General features: G+C 34.5%; 1 protein-coding gene across 1 annotated transcript in view; it reads left to right on the top strand.

Annotated features, from left to right (window-relative positions):
- LOC133173938 (uncharacterized protein K04H4.2-like) overlaps positions 1 to 17,579 on the top strand; it is a 51,810-nt gene that overhangs the window by 28,034 nt on the left and 6,197 nt on the right. Inside the window, exons 9-32 of the mRNA XM_061309004.1 lie at positions 2,270 to 2,389; positions 3,255 to 3,380; positions 4,328 to 4,483; positions 4,732 to 4,822; positions 5,042 to 5,169; positions 6,459 to 6,614; positions 7,267 to 7,293; positions 9,001 to 9,126; positions 9,441 to 9,560; positions 10,185 to 10,313; positions 10,595 to 10,723; positions 11,966 to 12,109; positions 12,277 to 12,411; positions 12,598 to 12,753; positions 12,948 to 13,103; positions 13,972 to 14,109; positions 14,226 to 14,360; positions 14,482 to 14,622; positions 14,934 to 15,092; positions 15,226 to 15,366; positions 15,544 to 15,687; positions 15,931 to 16,110; positions 16,436 to 16,606; positions 16,808 to 16,839. Of these exons, the coding sequence (XP_061164988.1) occupies positions 2,270 to 2,389; positions 3,255 to 3,380; positions 4,328 to 4,483; positions 4,732 to 4,822; positions 5,042 to 5,169; positions 6,459 to 6,614; positions 7,267 to 7,293; positions 9,001 to 9,126; positions 9,441 to 9,560; positions 10,185 to 10,313; positions 10,595 to 10,723; positions 11,966 to 12,109; positions 12,277 to 12,411; positions 12,598 to 12,753; positions 12,948 to 13,103; positions 13,972 to 14,109; positions 14,226 to 14,360; positions 14,482 to 14,622; positions 14,934 to 15,092; positions 15,226 to 15,366; positions 15,544 to 15,687; positions 15,931 to 16,110; positions 16,436 to 16,606; positions 16,808 to 16,839 (3,140 nt within the window). The remainder of the gene's footprint in view (positions 1 to 2,269; positions 2,390 to 3,254; positions 3,381 to 4,327; positions 4,484 to 4,731; positions 4,823 to 5,041; positions 5,170 to 6,458; positions 6,615 to 7,266; positions 7,294 to 9,000; positions 9,127 to 9,440; positions 9,561 to 10,184; positions 10,314 to 10,594; positions 10,724 to 11,965; positions 12,110 to 12,276; positions 12,412 to 12,597; positions 12,754 to 12,947; positions 13,104 to 13,971; positions 14,110 to 14,225; positions 14,361 to 14,481; positions 14,623 to 14,933; positions 15,093 to 15,225; positions 15,367 to 15,543; positions 15,688 to 15,930; positions 16,111 to 16,435; positions 16,607 to 16,807; positions 16,840 to 17,579) is intronic.

Raw genomic sequence — 17,579 nt, 5'->3', positions numbered from 1 at the left:
GAATTGTGACACTCTCTCTAACAGGGTGGCATTCTTACTCTCCAACGCGTTCCTCCTTTGTGTCTGTGTCTTCAGCTCTGATTTTAATTTTTGTATCTCGTTAGTCAGCTTGTTACGTTCTTCTAGCATGGAGTCCATGGTCCGACTTATCGAAGAGATAGGCCTAGCTGTATTCAGTAAAACACTTGTAGGTCGATGTTCAACGTTCAGTACTGTGGTTTCTGGCTTCTTACTCGTTTCTACGATATTGACACTTGTTGATTTGGTGGGCTCGTCTCTGTCCCTCGTTAGTTTCATGTTGCATATACTTGTGTGGTGTTTTTTCTGACACTTTTTACACCTGTTGCGGGATTTACAATCTGAGGCGTGGTGGTTTCCCAAGCAGTTGAAACATAATTTCTTCCGTTTTAAGATGTCAAATCTTGCACTTATGTCTGTAACTTTCTTACAATCCCCTGGAAAATGATTCTCTGTGCAACAATAAATGCATGGGCGGCTCTTCATCTCTGTTGTTTCAACATGAGGAGTTGACTCTCTCGTTTTCTGGTTATGTGAATAACGAACGTTGTGTTGTTTCTGTGAAGCACTGGTAAAAAACACTGCTGTTGCGTGAAATCCATCGCTGTTTTCAATCTGGCCTGATTCAAGGATTTGACTTCTTTGCTGATAGCTTTACGAAGATTTTGTAGTGAAATGTTGTCACCATCGTACTCACGTGCAATGTTTTTCCTAATTTCAGTTGGTAGCTTGTTGATTATGACTGGAATAAGTAATGCTCCAAACATCTCTTGTCTTTGTCCTAGACACTCTAAACTCCTGACATGAGATTCCAAGAAGTCTCCATACTTTCTTAAACTAATGACATCATTTCTGGGGGCAGGAAGTTCGATGAGTGCTCTCATATGAGCGTTAATAATTTTCTGTGGCTGACCAAATCGTTCTTTGAGCAAGTCTATTGCCGTTTCGTAATTAGCATTTGTAAGCGCAAATCCTGCTATTGTTTGTGCTGCTGTGTCGCGTAATTGAGCTTTGAGATAGCTAAACTTTTGAATTGGCGTTAAAGTATGATTGCAATGAATCGTTGATTCGTAAGAATCCCAAAATGTATTCCATTCTAATACATCTCCGTAAAAATGCGGAAGATCTAGCTTTGGTAATCTGTGATTATTCGTAGCGTGTTGGGATGTTAATGACAAAACATTTTCCTGGCTACTTTGTGCATTGAGATCAGAGGCAGGATAATTGTTCAAAATATTCTCACAAGCCGTTTCACTTGAGTTAATTGTAGCTGACGTGTTAACGTTATTATCATAAATTTCTGTGGCGGGTGTAAAACACTCAGCATTGGCATTCAAAGTTTTACATGGAATTTTTTCTGTAAATTTTTCAGTTTGCCTAATTTTACAGTCTAATTCATACATGTACTCATCTGTATTTGCGATTTCTGTTTCGATGTCCTCTTCAGATAGGATATCCAATATGCGGTCATTCAATTCTTGTAGGGTCTGCCTTTTCAGCGCGAGAGACTTTCTAATTATGTTGATTTCCTCGGTAATTTCTTCACTGGCTGAATTTTCCTTCAAGTCCAAAAACCGTCCAAATAGCTTTGTAACTGCTGATCTGTTGCCGGCTCGTATAGCTTTTAGTCTTCCTTCCATTGTATGTACTACGTAGAATTCCGTCGGTCACGGCACCAAAATGTTGTGGAAAGAAATAAAAGACATCTTGATCGTATAGTGGTTTATTTGAGACTTGTTATTATCTATAGAAACAAACGAAAGTATTATGACGTCACAACAAAGTTTACGTTACATGAATTCGCGGATAATCCATGACACAACTACTTATTTCTTAAGTTTTTTACCCTGGATATCTCGAACCATGGGTTATCTCAAAGTATTTTTTTCGGTCCCTTCAAGATAACTAGTTTGACTGTATAAGAATAAAAATTATGATTAGTGTTTGAAGTTTTATTAGGCTGTAGCATTATTCATAAAAAAATACCTTTACCACGCACTCTTGTCTGTTTATGATAATTGAACAGTATTTGATGGGCGTATCATGTGCCGTTGCGGTGCACTTTATTAGATTTGAAATAATTCTAGTCAGTATTAAAATTTTATAGATAAGTGCATTGTTGTTGCTAAGTTAAATAAACCCAAGCCTATATCTAATCATAATTTAAGGTTAACATTAGACCTACACAGCTTAGTTTCTTGTTTCATGTAATCACATTTGGTAATTCACACACCTTTTGTTATAATTTCAGATTTCAAATGTCCAGGTGGAAACCCTGCTGAGATGAAGAACTGTGTCTCAAATGAGTCATGCTCTGTGTCAGAATTTTGTAATAAAGGGACATGCTGTCCAAAGGCATTCAACAAACCAGGTATGGCCAATTAAAATCAGTAGGAAAAAACTATAGTGCTGGGAATGAAAGGGAAAATTAGGAAATAAAGTTATGTCAGTCTCAAGTTGACATAATTATTATGATTCATATAAATACTCTTAAGTAATTCAGGGAAAAAAAAAACATGAATCAAAACACAATTGTCTAGGTAAGGGGTGGGGTATCAAGTCCTTAAAGAACTTTGAGAAAAAAATGACTTTCTCAGTAACTATGCTTCCCAAACATTTACAACTTGTGTATGAAATGTTACTTGCCTAATGCAAACAACTTAGAATACACAATTTTAGAAGCTAAAGCCATGGGAAAACCTTCCTAATTTGACAAAGTAACTGAATTCAATATTTTGTTAAAAAGACATTTTTCAATGTTTGATTTTTTTTTTCAATCATTTCATAACAATGCATTGGGAGTTGTAAAAGAGGATGGATGGGTACAGATGATTTTGAAGTCAATAGTTTTGTTGACATACAGATATCACAAGTTAAATTACAGAATTTTTGCCATTAGGATAATTGAATACAAATCTTTTTAGTAATAAGTCATAAACCAAAGACCGAGAATAACTCGAGGAAGACTCCTTTGTTAATATTTGCAAGATTTAGTTCACTAGCACAGCATAAATTGATTTTTACCTTTACTACAATTGAATTTGATGAATTCTTATTTGTCCTACAAATGCTAAAAAAGGAAGATGTTCATGTATTGCAAATAAGTATCTGCCAAGGTCACTTTGGAAGAGGTCATGTTATTGAATTCTATTTCAACCATGAGTCATGAGTCTTAATAAATCTGACATAGAAAACATCATTAGATAATGGTAGAACGCTATTGTACACTTTTACAGGATCATGCCCAGCGGTGCGCAGGGGTATGGTAGGGATATGTGTAGAGCAGTGTTCAGATGATAGTGCTTGTAGAGGGGATCTAAAGTGCTGCTCCAATGGGTGTGGTCACACTTGTCAAAAACCAGGTAAGCAGTACAGATACACTCAATTGATGGGATTAACATGGCTTGATTTTAATAACTGACAATTTGATTTATTAAACATAGTGCAGCCACTGAGTGTTCTAGTGTCCAAATAAAATTCATTTCATAATACATGTATATGTAACACTGATTACTGCACACAATGTATTAAATATATTTAAGGAATAACCGTTTAGTTTTTTTGGTTTTATGATGTGTTCAATCAATTTGCTCGTGTGATAATTTGCATAAACGCCAAACGTTATGCGTAAATTTATCACGTGAGCAAATTGATTGATCATCATCATAAAACCAAAAAAACTTACAGTTTTTCCTTATATTTGTACATTTTTACCGGATCCTTGATTCAATAAAAAAAAAAATCAATAATAAGAAATCTTAGCATCCCCGCCAGGTGTGTTACTAAGCAACACCCAGCAAAAAAGCATGCAGTTCTGTCACATGCTGAGCAAATCGCTTTATGGGGTTATAAAGCTATTACCTTATTTGTAGTTTTATCTCAGAGAAAGACATTTGAAAATGTAAATATTAGTAAATATTTTGATTGACAAAGTATTCATAAGTCTTGATTGTTGGTTAATGTATAGTCTGTATTTAGTACATTAATAACTTAACAAACAGTCAATAGACAAATGCATGCATTTTACATTAAAATGGAAGATAAAATATTCCAGAGAGTTGTAAGATTTATTTCAGGTATATTAATGCTATTTGTTGCTCAGTTTGTGCAATGGAGAAGATAGCAAATATGAATTAATCAACTAAGCAATAAATCTTATGATTAGAAACAATGGGGATCAAAAACAATAAATTAATCCTACTATGAAATTTGATTTTAAAACCTGACACAAAGTAAAATATGTTTTACTCAAGGTATGTAAAAATAACCTGCCCAGAGGATGCTACATGTTTACAATATTTATGTACAGTTAAAAAGCCAGGTAAATGCCCAGCGAGTCTGAAGAACCTTGGAGGACTGTGTATTGGACAGAAGGATGTCCCTAACTGTAAAACTGACAATGACTGTCCAACATCAGAGCTGTGCTGTAGGAGTGACTGTGGAATACATGTCTGCTCACCTCCAGGTACAACCAGTATACCCTGTATTTATAAAAAAAAAATGTGTTAGAATTTCTAAAAGCAACACTAGTTCAGCTTTACAAATAAGCAAGAAATTGCTGTCTGACTTCCTTTGGTGTTGAGTTCCACAGCAAAAAGGTATAATTTCTTTATTCAGATGGGTAGATGGATGAAAAAATGTCGTAAAAACTTGAAGGGGAAAAATAGAAGAGAAATGGCAATTCTTATGTTTACTGTACTTTCTATTTAACAGAAGAGAAGACCCCATGTCAGAGAGAACTAGAGGCCGCCTCTCTTCAGGTCTTATCTCAGGTGGACAGTTGTAACCCAGTCTTTATTCCAAGGTCAGTTTGTCATGGATTTTGATTGAAATTTTTAGCCAAAGTTATCACAGAAAACTTCAAGCTTTCATCTCATAGCCATATTACTTTGATATTAATTGTCTGAATTTAAAATAATATGTACAATGTATTTTATCTTTTATCATAATTCAAATTTTCATCTCTTAAAATTTTTAATACCAGTAAATTATTAAATGAACTGTTAAAATTATTACTTTATAGGTGTGATTCTAAAGGGAATTATCAAAGAACACAATGCTATGATCATAATGGCATGTGCTTTTGTGTTTTCCAAAATGGAACAAAAATTCCAGGGACTGAAGTCAGAGGAAATCCAGATTGTTCCAGGGGTATGCATTTTTTTTACATTCAAAACACTTTTCATTTTAAATGCTGCATGAAATGTCAACTTTTTTGGATTTGAAACAGTTTTATATCAAGTTTAGGTCATGGTAGGGATGCTGGACAATTGTGAAAACATAAATGGACTGTACACTATATGTATCACTTTGATTTTGAGTTTATTTTAAGAATAAAGAATTAATCAGTTTTGTATCGACATTTTTAGCTCTACTGGACAGAGACTAGAAGAGCTTATGCGATAGTAGGGTGTCGTCGTCTGTCTGTGTTGCTGTCTGTCAGTCTGATAGCAATTTTTCAAAATGCCACTCCTCCTACAGTTTTGGTCTGATTTTATTATAACTTGGCATATAAATAGACTTCACTAAGATACATAATTCTCTATATGGGTTTTTGATTTCAATGAATGTTGTTGCCGTGGTTACTAAAAATAGAAATTTCTTTGATATACATTCACATTGCTACTCATCTTACAGTTTTGGTCTGATTGCAGTAAAACTTGGTTGGCACACAAGTAGACTACACTATAATACATAATTCTTTTTTATAGGTTTCTGATTATGATGAATGATGTTGCCATAGTTACTAAAAATAGAAATTTCTGTGAAATACATTCAAATTGCTACTCATTCTGCAGTTTTGGTTTGATTTCAGTATAACTTGGCACATAAGTAGACTACACTATTACTGGGGTATACATTATTCTTTTTACAGGTTTTTGATTTTGATGAATGGTGTTGCCATGGTTACTAAAAATAGAAATTTCTGTGATATACATTTAAATTAATACTCCTCTTACAGTTTTGGTCTGATTTCAATATAACTTTGCACAAGTAGACTACACTAAGATACACATAATTCTGTTTATCGGTTTTTGATTTCAATGAACAGTGTTGCCATGGCTACTAAAAATAGAAACTTTTGTGAAATACTTTTAAAATGCCACTCCTCCTAAAGTTTTAGTCTGATTTCAATATAACTTGACATGCAAGTAGACTACACTGAGATACATAATTGTCTTTATCGGTTTTTGATTTTTATGAATGATGTTGCCATGTTTACTAAAATTGAAATTTCTGTAAAATTCTTTTAAAAGGCTTCTCTTACAGTTTTAGTCTGATTGCAATAAATCTTGCCACAAAAAGCGACTAAACCAAGCGTCTTTATTCTATTTATTGTTGTTGCAAAGTTTCAAGTCCAAGTGCTACTTTTCTCTTCCTTTGTTATAAGTACAAACCAGTAGAGCTACAGTCTTGTCAGAGACTTCTGGTTATTGCAGCAACCAAACCAGGTGTGTGTCCACACTACACAAGTCTACCAGCTATAGACCTCCGCTGTATGGAGACATGCCAAACAGATGACAGTTGCCAAGGCGACCAGAAATGCTGCTCCAATGGTTGTGGTTACCACTGTATGGGGCCTGTTGGTAAAAACAGTATGTAAAACATTTTGTTATATCTCATTATAATTAGTCTATGCAACACATTATCTGATTGGTTCTAGACAGTCATGTGACAGGGCCATAAAACTTCATATTTCCCTTTCTTTGACATGCTTTTCATCATATTCAACCTCTTTGGAGACCTCGTGCATTTTCCCGCAATACTTATCGTTCATTGAATGAAAATTCCTGAGAGCAGCTAATGCCACTATTAAGATTACATCTCTCAAGCAGTGATGTAATTGTGATCTTCTTTCAAATGAGGATGCTCTAAAAAACAAAGAAATCGAAGACAATTATCTGTGAAGTCTCCAAGGGACATCAGTAAAGTGTTTCAGTAACTTTTTTAATGAAAGTGAATTTGAGAACAGTGCCAGATTTGAACAGTTTGTGTTTAATTTTAAGGACTTGGATTGTTTCAGTATGATAAACAATTTATTGCATGAATGTTCAGGAAATATGAAGATTTATTGATCCAAGAAAAATCATATTCCCCTTGGGCGAAGTCCTTGGGAAATATGATTTTTCTTGGCTGAGTAAATCTTCATGTTTCCCTCACGATCATGCAATAAATTTATATTATCTCATTTTGTTCTTACAAGTGTTACAGGTAAAAAGATGTAATTTTTTTTATTTTGTTTTGAAGGTTTGACAACAAGAAAGAAAAGAGACAGTAAGTAGAGAATTTTTCCTTGTTACCAGGGATAAATACACTGACCATTTTAGAAAAATTATTTCCCTGTTTTATTCTGCAGGAGACACCATTTATATTAATTTGTAGACTTTTCCTGGTAGATGTACTGCTCTTCAGTGACAAAGAGTATTTAAATGTGAATGTTCCTTTTAAAAGACCTTTTTATGCCCCGCCATGAATATGGCCGGGGCATATAGTGTTTGTCATGTCCGTCTTCCGTCCTTCTGTCCTTCCGTCTGTCCTTCCGTCACACTTTGCATTTAGCTCTGTTCAAAGCTCAGTTTCAAAGAAACTATCCAAGATATTTTTATCAAACTTCATATGCTGATAGATATTGATGAGAGCTATGCAACTGCATCGACATTTTTTGACCTTGACCTTTCTTTTGACCTTGACCTCACTTTTCTTAAATTAGTGTTGAGCTCAGTTTTAAAGATACCATTCAAGATAGTGTAATCAAACTTCATATGTTGATACATACTGATGTAAGTTATTCAACTGCATCAACAATTTTTTTCCCTTGACCTTTCCTTTGACCTTGACCTCACTTTTCTTAAATTAGTGTTGAGCTCAGTTTTAATGAAACCATTCAAGGTATTTTTAACAAACTTCATATGCTGATACATACTGATGAGAGCTATTCAACTGCATCAATATTTTTTACCTTGACCTTTCATTTGACCTTGACCTCACTTTTCTTAAATAAGTTTTTAGCTCAGTTTTAAAGATACCATTGAATACAGTGTTATCAAACTTCATATGCTGATACATACTGATGAGACCTATTCAACTGCATCAACATTTTTTGACCTTGACCTTTCCTTTGACCTTGACCTCACTTTTCTTAAATTAGTGTTGAGCTCAGTTTTAATGAAACCATTCAAGATATTTTTAACAAACTTCATATGCTGATACATACTGGTGAGAGCTATTCAACTGCATCAATATTTTTGACCTTGACCTTTCCTTTGACCTTGACCTCACTTTTCTTAAATAAGTTTTTCGCTCAGTTAAGATACCATTCAAGATAGTGTTATCAAACTTCATATGCTGATACATACTGATGAGAGCTATGCAACTGCATCAACATTTTTTGACCTTGACCTTTCTTTTGACCTTTGACCTCACTTTTCTTAAATTAGTGTCAAACTTTATATCCTGATACATACTGATTAGAACTATTCAACTGCATCAATATTTTTGACCTTGACCTTTCCTTTGACCTTGACCTCACTTTTCTTAAATTAGTGTTTAGCTCAGTTTTAAAACCATTCAAAATATTTTTATCAAACTTCATATGCTAATGCATACTGATGTAGCCTTTTCAACTGCATAAACAATGTTTGACCTTGACCTTTCATTTGACCTTGACCTCACTTTTCTTAAATTTAGTGTCAAACTTCATATGCTGATACATACTAATGTAAGCTATTCAACTGCATCAATATTTTTTTCACCTTGACCTTTCCTTTGACCTTGACCTCGCTTTTCTCAATTTGTGTTAAAATGTTGCATTACTAATATACCCTCGGTGGGGCATTCATGTCCTATGGACATATTTCTAGTTTCACTATAAACTGAGACAATTTGTACAACTTCAAAGTGTGGCTGTTTACATAGAACAGGAAGTGTAGTGACTCTCTTGGGTACGATTTTTTAATTTTGAAAATGCATTCATTTTTACAGCACATCCCCACTGCACCTATGATGCACTTTTTGTCCCACGTACAGAGTGTAAGACAAATGCCGATGTCTGCGATGGGGGGTCGATATGTGATCCCGTCACTCAGTGGTGCTGTCCACCTATGGAAGGTAAGCTAAGAGTTTATTGTCTTAGGGTCACTAAGGGATCCTGTCAGTCAATGGTGCTGTCTTTCTTAAAAAAATAAAGCTGTTTTGGACTGAATAAAGGTCTGAAACTGGAGTCAGAGTAACTTTATCCACATTCAGCAAACCATAGTATATCAAAAGTAATTGATGAAAAATGTTTTCCAAACTTGTCTCTTAAACCCTTACCTTTCTTGGGTTAAGTGTAGTCCAGTGTTAAAACAGTCACTGTCTTGTATAAATAGGATTTACCTGGTTAGTTATGATACTGTTAAAGTGACAGTTTGATTTTCTTTCAGTCAACAAATGTCCAGTTGGATATCAGGTGACATCATTCTGTAATAATGGTAAGGCCTGTCCACCAGGCTTGCAGTGTTTAGAGGGTTCCTGTTGTCATGTCCCCACCAATTCAGGCTCAGGTGAGCAGCATTTAGAACAAATATATAAGTAAATGTTGAGACAGTCCATGAGTAAACTTAAAGTGGTTAACATATGAAAGTTAGTACCTTAAAAAGAACATCAATATTAGTGGTGTAACGATATGGCTGAAATGTTCAGCATCCTTGCCATGATATACTGTAGTACACTAAGACTGATGCTGCAGTATTTCATGTATTTCACATTTCACATTTTATATATTTTTTGAATACAAATTGTGTCTCTGTGTTCTGACATGGGAAATTATCTAAGTATCACAATGTGGAAGGATAAAAAAATTTATTTAATTTCTTCAAGTATCAACATTTTATAAACTAGAAACTAATTAAAAGAGCTATAAAATGTAAGCTAAGCTATGGCAAAGAAAGAAAGAACAATTGACATTATTTTTCCTTCTGTAGATGTAGATAAATAAAGAACGTTGAGTCTTTTAAAAACATGTTTTTAATAGTGTTTATAATCACATAATAGTGTGTACATGAATTATGGTTAAGACAGGTGCTAAAATAATCCAAACTAAGTACATTTGCAGCATGTTTAAGGAAGAGACTTGTAGTCTGTTTTCCATTGTTTTTTTTAAGTTTAAGTTAGTACTTGTATTTCAGGAATTGTAGATTACACCTGTAAAGCTGATGGTTATCTCACCACAACCAAATGTACAGAGGGAAAGTGTGCCAGTGGACTTTTCCATTGTGAAAATGGCTACTGCTGTCCCACAAGGTTAAATAAAGGTGGTATGTATATATAGTTCATATACTTACCTACAATAATAGGCCAGGACTTTTTTATTGTAAAGATTATAATTATTTTACTCTTCAAACAAAATTAATTTGAAAGGAAACCCTGGGTTCAGTATGTGGAGAACCTGGTTGTATGTAATGTCACCAACCAAAACTTAGAAAGATCTTAATTTAACAACACTTCTTTTAAATATCCAAGAGATAATATTTAAAATATTAGTTAATGCAAGTTTATTGTTGATAGATAAAGGGGAGATAATTCTATACAATTTCAGATTCCTCAGAATATCAGTGTAAAGTTGATGGCTACAAATCCACGACTCAATGTGATGGTGAGATGGCATGTGCTAGTGATACTTTCCATTGTGAAAATGGTTACTGTTGTCCCACAAGACTGAATGAGGGTAATTATCAGTGAAAAACAAACTTCTGTTTTTTAAGGGAATGTGGATTTTTTTTTTATGGACTTTTACTGTTATGCACATTGTTTTTATGCATGATTTACTTTTTTTTCAAATTTATTTCATTGGATGTTTATTCTTCCATTTCTTTGTTTTTGCATGTTTTTATTATTGATATGTGTTGATAAATAGCAAAAAAAAAAGAAAAAAGAAAAATAGCAGTGACATGTCAAAGCAAGCAAGAACTTGCTTTAAGGTCAAGTCAACCAAATACATTTCTTAGAAGTTAAATGTGCTTTGAATGTTATATTACAGGAACAATTTGTGTATATCGTCGTTATATAGCAACATCAGTGACCTATATAGGGTCCGTTGCCTCTGGAACTATGCCTTCAGTCGAGGCATGTAAAGCAGCATGTGACCGTAATACAATTAGTGATTGTATTGGGGTAGTATATCAACAAAGTACTGGAAAATGTACAAAGTACCCTGACACTAGTCATTTAACCAAAGTGGCCGATTCTGAGTCAGAGTTTTTTGAGAGGCATTGCCAATTTTCTGCAGGTATATCAATGTAGATGTCTGTTGTTAGGTAAAGAAGCCTCTGCCTCAGTCTACACTGTTCTGCTTTCCTCTCTGGTGGTGAAATGTGCTGATTCTTTAACTTTGTTTATTAAGTCTTTGTCTGGTGACAGTTCAATTTCAGATACTAACTTTTCTTTGAACATTTACAAGGGTTTCTATCTTTTCAGAGAACAAACGGTATTTATATTGTGTTTAGCATTACATATTGTGGACTTTTGCTAAAGACTCTTTTAAGCAATGTTGTCAGTGCTCCTCAATACTTTCATGCTTCATATCTTTGGTGTGCATGTAGCCATGTTGTAAATTGTTTCTTTACATATACATTTTGTATTTTGCTGCATGAGGTGCTACAATGTAGTTCTATGTCATTGGCTTTAAGGATAAATAACACAAACAAACCTTTTTCACAAATCGGCAATATTTCTCATAGATATATGTTCAAATAGGTAACCTGAAAAATGTTTGCCAGGTAAAATGGAAAAATTTTGTAAGACTGTATCACAATATGATATGAAAACCTACGATTTCTTTATATTTTAGGAAATTATTATTCATATTCCTTAATTAGTGTACTAAAATGCATCTATTCTTTATATACAAGTATTAACTTTGAAATGAAACAAATATAACCAGGTGTTTTCTTTTCCTTTTTTTGACCAGGACTGTGCCCTGACCAGAACAACGTCCTTATGTCTGATGGTGTACCTAAGACGTGTAATATGGACACTGATTGTGATGTCATCAGTTTCGGCTGTATTAACGGACACTGCTGTCCAAAGGCAGGAATCACTACAGTCGCTCCAGGTGAAATATACCTGTCACTGAAAATTATTGTTCTGCAAAAAATCGCAAGAAGATTGAAGGGTGTAATAGTATCAAGATATTAATGTCATTTGTCTTTTTTTTTTGTCTTCTTTGGCGATGAGTTTATAATTTATACAAATTTACAATAATTGTTTCATCCATTGAAGTGAAAACCTGTCCTAATGGGGCTAATCCTGCCAAGAATGTGAATGGTTTAACAAAGACATGTAAGGTGGCAAGTGATTGTGGGGAACCAGCGACTTGTGAGAACCAGATTTGTTGCCCAACACCAATACAGGAAGGTCAGAATCCTTATAAGTTAAACTTAAGCTGATTCATTATTATTTAATACTTGGAACTGCTTATTCATACTTTAAAGTATTTACTAGAAACATTTTGGGAAAAGAAGAATTCAAATGTTGACTGAAGAAGTCATTTTTGATTGGTTTTCGATAAAGGGTAAAACATGTATATTTATATTCTTTCAGACTATTGTCCCAACAAGAGCTTGCCTCTGATGGAAATTGGAAAGCCTAAAGCTTGTATGGGGGTTTTACTGGCAGAGTGTGGCAGTTCCAGGGACTATACATGTAAAGGTTTAGGGGATTCCAAGTACTGCTGCCCTACAAGGAATAATAACATGGGTAGGTCTGAAATTGATTTTTAAAATTTTTTTTTCTTTGAGGACAAAGTCTGTCATTTAACTAATGGGATGCTTCTGCTGTTGTATTTTTCTAAAAGCCATATTTTAGAGGGAAAGGGGGGGGGGGGGGTCATGGACACATATATACATGTATATACATACTGATGTTTTATTTAGCTCTCTTGATTCTTTCAGAACTTTGTCCTAACAAAGGCATGCCCCTGTTGACCTCTGCTGGTAATGCTCAGAGGTGCTCGTCCACCATGGACTGTGGAGATAGTACTTACAGTTGTCAGAGTTCTAACATTGACGGATACAAGTACTGCTGTCCTACAAAACTCCTCATCACAGGTAGTCAACACTACTGTATTAATGTTAACTTTATTTGAAGCTATTGTATGAAATACTGCATAGTGGTGCTAACTTTGGCTTATTTTTATAATAATTTAGCAGTTTGGTAGTAGCCTGCCAAAATTTTAATTGCTAGATTTGCACCCTTGCATACAATTTACTAAAAGCAAAGAAATTAACTTTGTTCAGTTTGTTGTTAAACATTAAATCTTTCATCTGGTATTGGTTTTACTCAAACTTTTTCATAAATCAATATCTAAATGTACTTATAATTCACCTGGAAGAGGAGCTACTTTTCCTTTGCAATGTCATGAATGTCCATGTCTGCCAAAAAAAGAAGTTCCACCAAAATTATTGGTATACCTTTGAACAAGCATAATGCCAAATTTTACAACTGCTTAAGAAACCTGCTTTACAGTATTCACACTAGTCCTAAAAATGTAAAATCACCATGCCATTGTTGTCTCATAAGTATATGACCAAGCTAAATATATTCCTGTGGATCTATTTGACTAGAAGATATCTGGAATATGTTGCTCCTTATGATCTTACAATTTGTCTTGATCCTTCATGATCTTGAATCAAGGTCATATGCACTGTGTTGGTAGTTGATTTCCTCAATACTATTTGAAATTCTATACTGTAAATTTTTGCAAATATCCAACTTCAGTATTGTGTTGGTTAATTCTTCCATTTTTATGCTTTTGTCTTGAAATGCAAATACTCATGCAAAACAAAACAAAAAAAACATGCTAATTTTCAAAACAAGCATAATATCAGTTCATGATTATAATGTACTGATTTGAAGGTGCTTCAAAAATAAGGCAGTGTAATTCCATGTTTCATTTATTTTCTATTTTCTTTGCAGAAATGTGTCCTAACAGGGGTTATGTCATGGTTCATGAAGGTCATCCTAAAAGATGTAGCATGGACTTTGAATGTATCGGCTCCAGTGGAAAGTTCTCCTGTGTCAATAACTACTGTTGTCCAAAGGATGTCAATCAAGGTTGTTCAGTTGAATGAAAAAAAATCATATGTTCTAAGTAGTCTGTGAGATCAAATAGAGAGACACATTCATGTCTACAGCTTAGAAAATCATAATGTCAATTTCCTTTGTTGCAGCTGTGTGTCCCAATAATGGAGGACTGCTATTAGATGAAAAACAGCAACCTAAACTTTGCACTGACAACATAGAATGTCAGGGATCAGGAAGGGGGGCTTATTACTGCAATGAGGGATACTGCTGCTCAGAATCAGGTACACTTGACATTAACATTTATTCTTAAACAAAAAGTGTAAAATAATTTTGAAGCATTGCAGTCATCAGCTTCTTTACACAATTAAATATTAAAGTTTGTGTACATATTTGACTTTGCAGGTTCCCTGTCTGTGTGCCCCAATAATGGAATGGTGAAAATGTCTGACAACAAACCAATGACCTGTGTCAATGATGCAGATTGTGGGGAGGTAACCTGGTCGTGTCAGGGAGGGCACTGTTGTCCTCGTCCTGTCAATACAGGTAAGAATGGCCACATACATTCTTACAGGAAATACTAGATATACTTGGTTACCAGTAAATGTAAAAGTGAATACCTTTCAAAAAGTTTTGATAAGCCAGTTATATATCAGATGGCAAGTTTTATTACAACAGATGACCCTGCACTCTGACTGATTGGACTAGAATAAAGTCACCAACTAAAACTATGTGACTTTAATTTGGTCAGTAAAATCATACAGCTATTGGAGAGGAACAAAATTTACAGAGAGGAATGGATGAGTTGATGATCCAAGGAAAAGAAGTTTAATTTATAAGAAATTCTTTTCTTCCAGTATGCCCTAACGGAGCTGCTCCTAAGTGCTGTAAATTGGACCTGTGTATTCATCACTCCTGTCCTGCTAATCCTTCTGCTAAGTGTCGCATCAATCCCTGTGGTGGCTGTAAGGCCGAGTTTTATGATGACAAAAACACGCTAGTGAATTGTTTCTCAGGTAACCCTTCAATGAAGATTTCAGATTTTCCCTTTTTTTGAGAGAGAGAGAGAGAGAGTAAACAAAAAAAAAATATGTTCCTGGCTTTTCTATACAATTTAATGAGCCTTTCTTACATTATGTCCCTACATAGGTTTAAGTAGATGTGAGAAGATGAGATTGAAGGCCCTTTCGTTGAGTACATTTTGGATGGACACAGATGTAGGATTCACCAGGCAGTACCTGGGACAAGTGAAGAAGAATGAACCCCAGGGTGTCCTTCCTACTGCAGAAAGTAAGCTGTCAATGTTGTTTTGTTATCTTGAAATTTTACAAGAAAATTTTAGTTATATTACGTTTGGCTTATATAATTTAATGTCTTGTTTTTAAAAGCAGTTGGGAGTAATAGATAACATATCAATTATTACTTATGGCAGGAATAATGTAACCTGTAATTTTTTTTTTTGTGTAGGAGTGATATCCTCCGGTAAGGCTGGGGAGTGTCTAGGACTGCATCCTACAGCTGTCAAGGCTCAGACTCAGGACTGTACCTCAGATAACGATTGTCAGGGAACCAGTAAATGTTGTCTGAACAAATGCCAGGTTCCTATTAGTGGTGAGATACTGGTTATTTAATATGAATCTTAAATATGTACACCCCAAAAAGTACACATACTTTAGTTGTTGATTTGTTTAAGCTTCATTACTAAGCTTTTTTAAATTGCTAAAAGTGAAATACCTGAACCAAACATAAGGTTGAATTGAAAACTGTTTCCTATTTATGGTTACACAGAGTATACATGTAGTTATGAAGGGAAATGATAAGTTGTTTTAATTGTTTATCCTGATCCATTCCCAGTATTGCCCCACCAGACTGCCTGTGCCCACCGCCCTGTAACTGGACCGTGTAGGGGTCGTATGGTCAGATACTTCTACAACTCCACCAGTAACACATGTGAACAGTTTGTGTATGGAGGATGTAAAGGCAATGAAAATAACTTTGGATCTCAGAAAGCTTGTGAGAGGGCTTGCTCAAAAGGTAAGAGTGAAGAAAATTATGTATGTTCAATGTGTTGAAAGTTCATTATGTGTACTGTATTTTTTTTTCGGGGGGGGGGGGGGGGGGGGGGGGGGGTTGTCATATTATGCACAGGAGCAAATATTTATCATAAGTGTTCATTTGATGATTTGACCAACCATTTTTTTTTGTCCTTGGATTAATTGTTCATACTTGTATGGCGTCACTTTCAAAATTTTGAACCATTTATATTAACCGTATTAAAATTCTTCATTAATATAAACTGTGAAGTGTAGGCATCTTGTCTTGCTAGAACACTGTATATGTGAGTTGGTCTTGTTTGTAGCTGGACTTCCTCCTCAGTGCCTGCCTACTCCAGATCCAGGCAGATGTCGAGCCAGAATCCACATGTACTTCTACAACATTACCAGCAACAAGTGTGAGAAGTTTGTCTATGGAGGGTGTGAAGGAAACAGAAATCGCTTCCTAACCCTTACACAGTGCCTCAGTACCTGTAGTAAGTACTAGTATTGTCGACCTTGTCAATAGGACTTTAAGTACTGTAGTAATCCGGCTTTATTATATACAGAATAAGAGATTTATGAGCACTTAGTACATTAATTGTTTCTATGATCTAAATTTGGTCAGGAAGTAGTCTTATCAATGATAATGTAATTCTAATGCTTTTCTGTAATGACAAATATGATTTATCATGCAGGCTCTAAAGATGTGCAGGCTGCACCATGCGAGGTAGGATATCATTCTCATTTCATACAATAGGCTCAAGTGAACTTTTCTGAGTTTTTCCAGTATGTATGCATGTATGAATGTATACTCATAAACTTTCCTTTTTCTTCTGAACCACTTGGCCAATTTTAACTAAACTTGCAACAAAATATCACTGGGTTAAGGGAATTGAAGTTTGTTCCTGTAAAAAGTCATTTAATTCTTTTTCATTAAGAACCACTGGACAGAAAAAAAATCAATTGAAAATTTATTTTTTGTACTTTTATTCAATTTTTCAAATCATGGCCACTGGGACAAGGGTGGGACCAAAGTGGGGATGTTTTTATGGCTTTGACAGAAGTTAAAAGCCACCATATTAGGGATCAAAAATTGTTTTTACACGACCAAAGGTGTCAGTCAATGCATCTGAAAAAGAAATTAAAACATTGATTTCTTTGAAAATGGTTACAATGAACATGACTTTGAAAGTAAAATTGCATCAAGTATATCTACAATTAATTCTGTTACAAAATACAGATGCTGTGTTGATACTAACAAAAGAAAAAAAATCAGGGCCTTGTTGATAGTTGCTGCAGATTAATTTCTAAATAGCGATGCATTGAATTTCAATTGAATCATTGGTTTTTGGCAGGAAACTGAGTAAAAAGTAAATATAAACAACAAATTGGTAAAATAGTCACTCAACTACTTTAATTAGCAAACTAGAAGTCACTCAACTACTTTAATTAGCAAACAAGAAGGTT

Source organism: Saccostrea echinata, unplaced genomic scaffold (assembly GCF_033153115.1).
Source record: "Saccostrea echinata isolate AGI-Se365-2 ecotype Australia unplaced genomic scaffold, CSIRO_AGI_Sech_v1 ptg000056l, whole genome shotgun sequence".
NCBI classification, from domain to species: Eukaryota; Metazoa; Mollusca; class Bivalvia; order Ostreida; family Ostreidae; genus Saccostrea; species Saccostrea echinata.
Note: the sequence above shows the minus strand (reverse complement) of the source record. Positions and strands in the feature narration are given on the sequence as shown.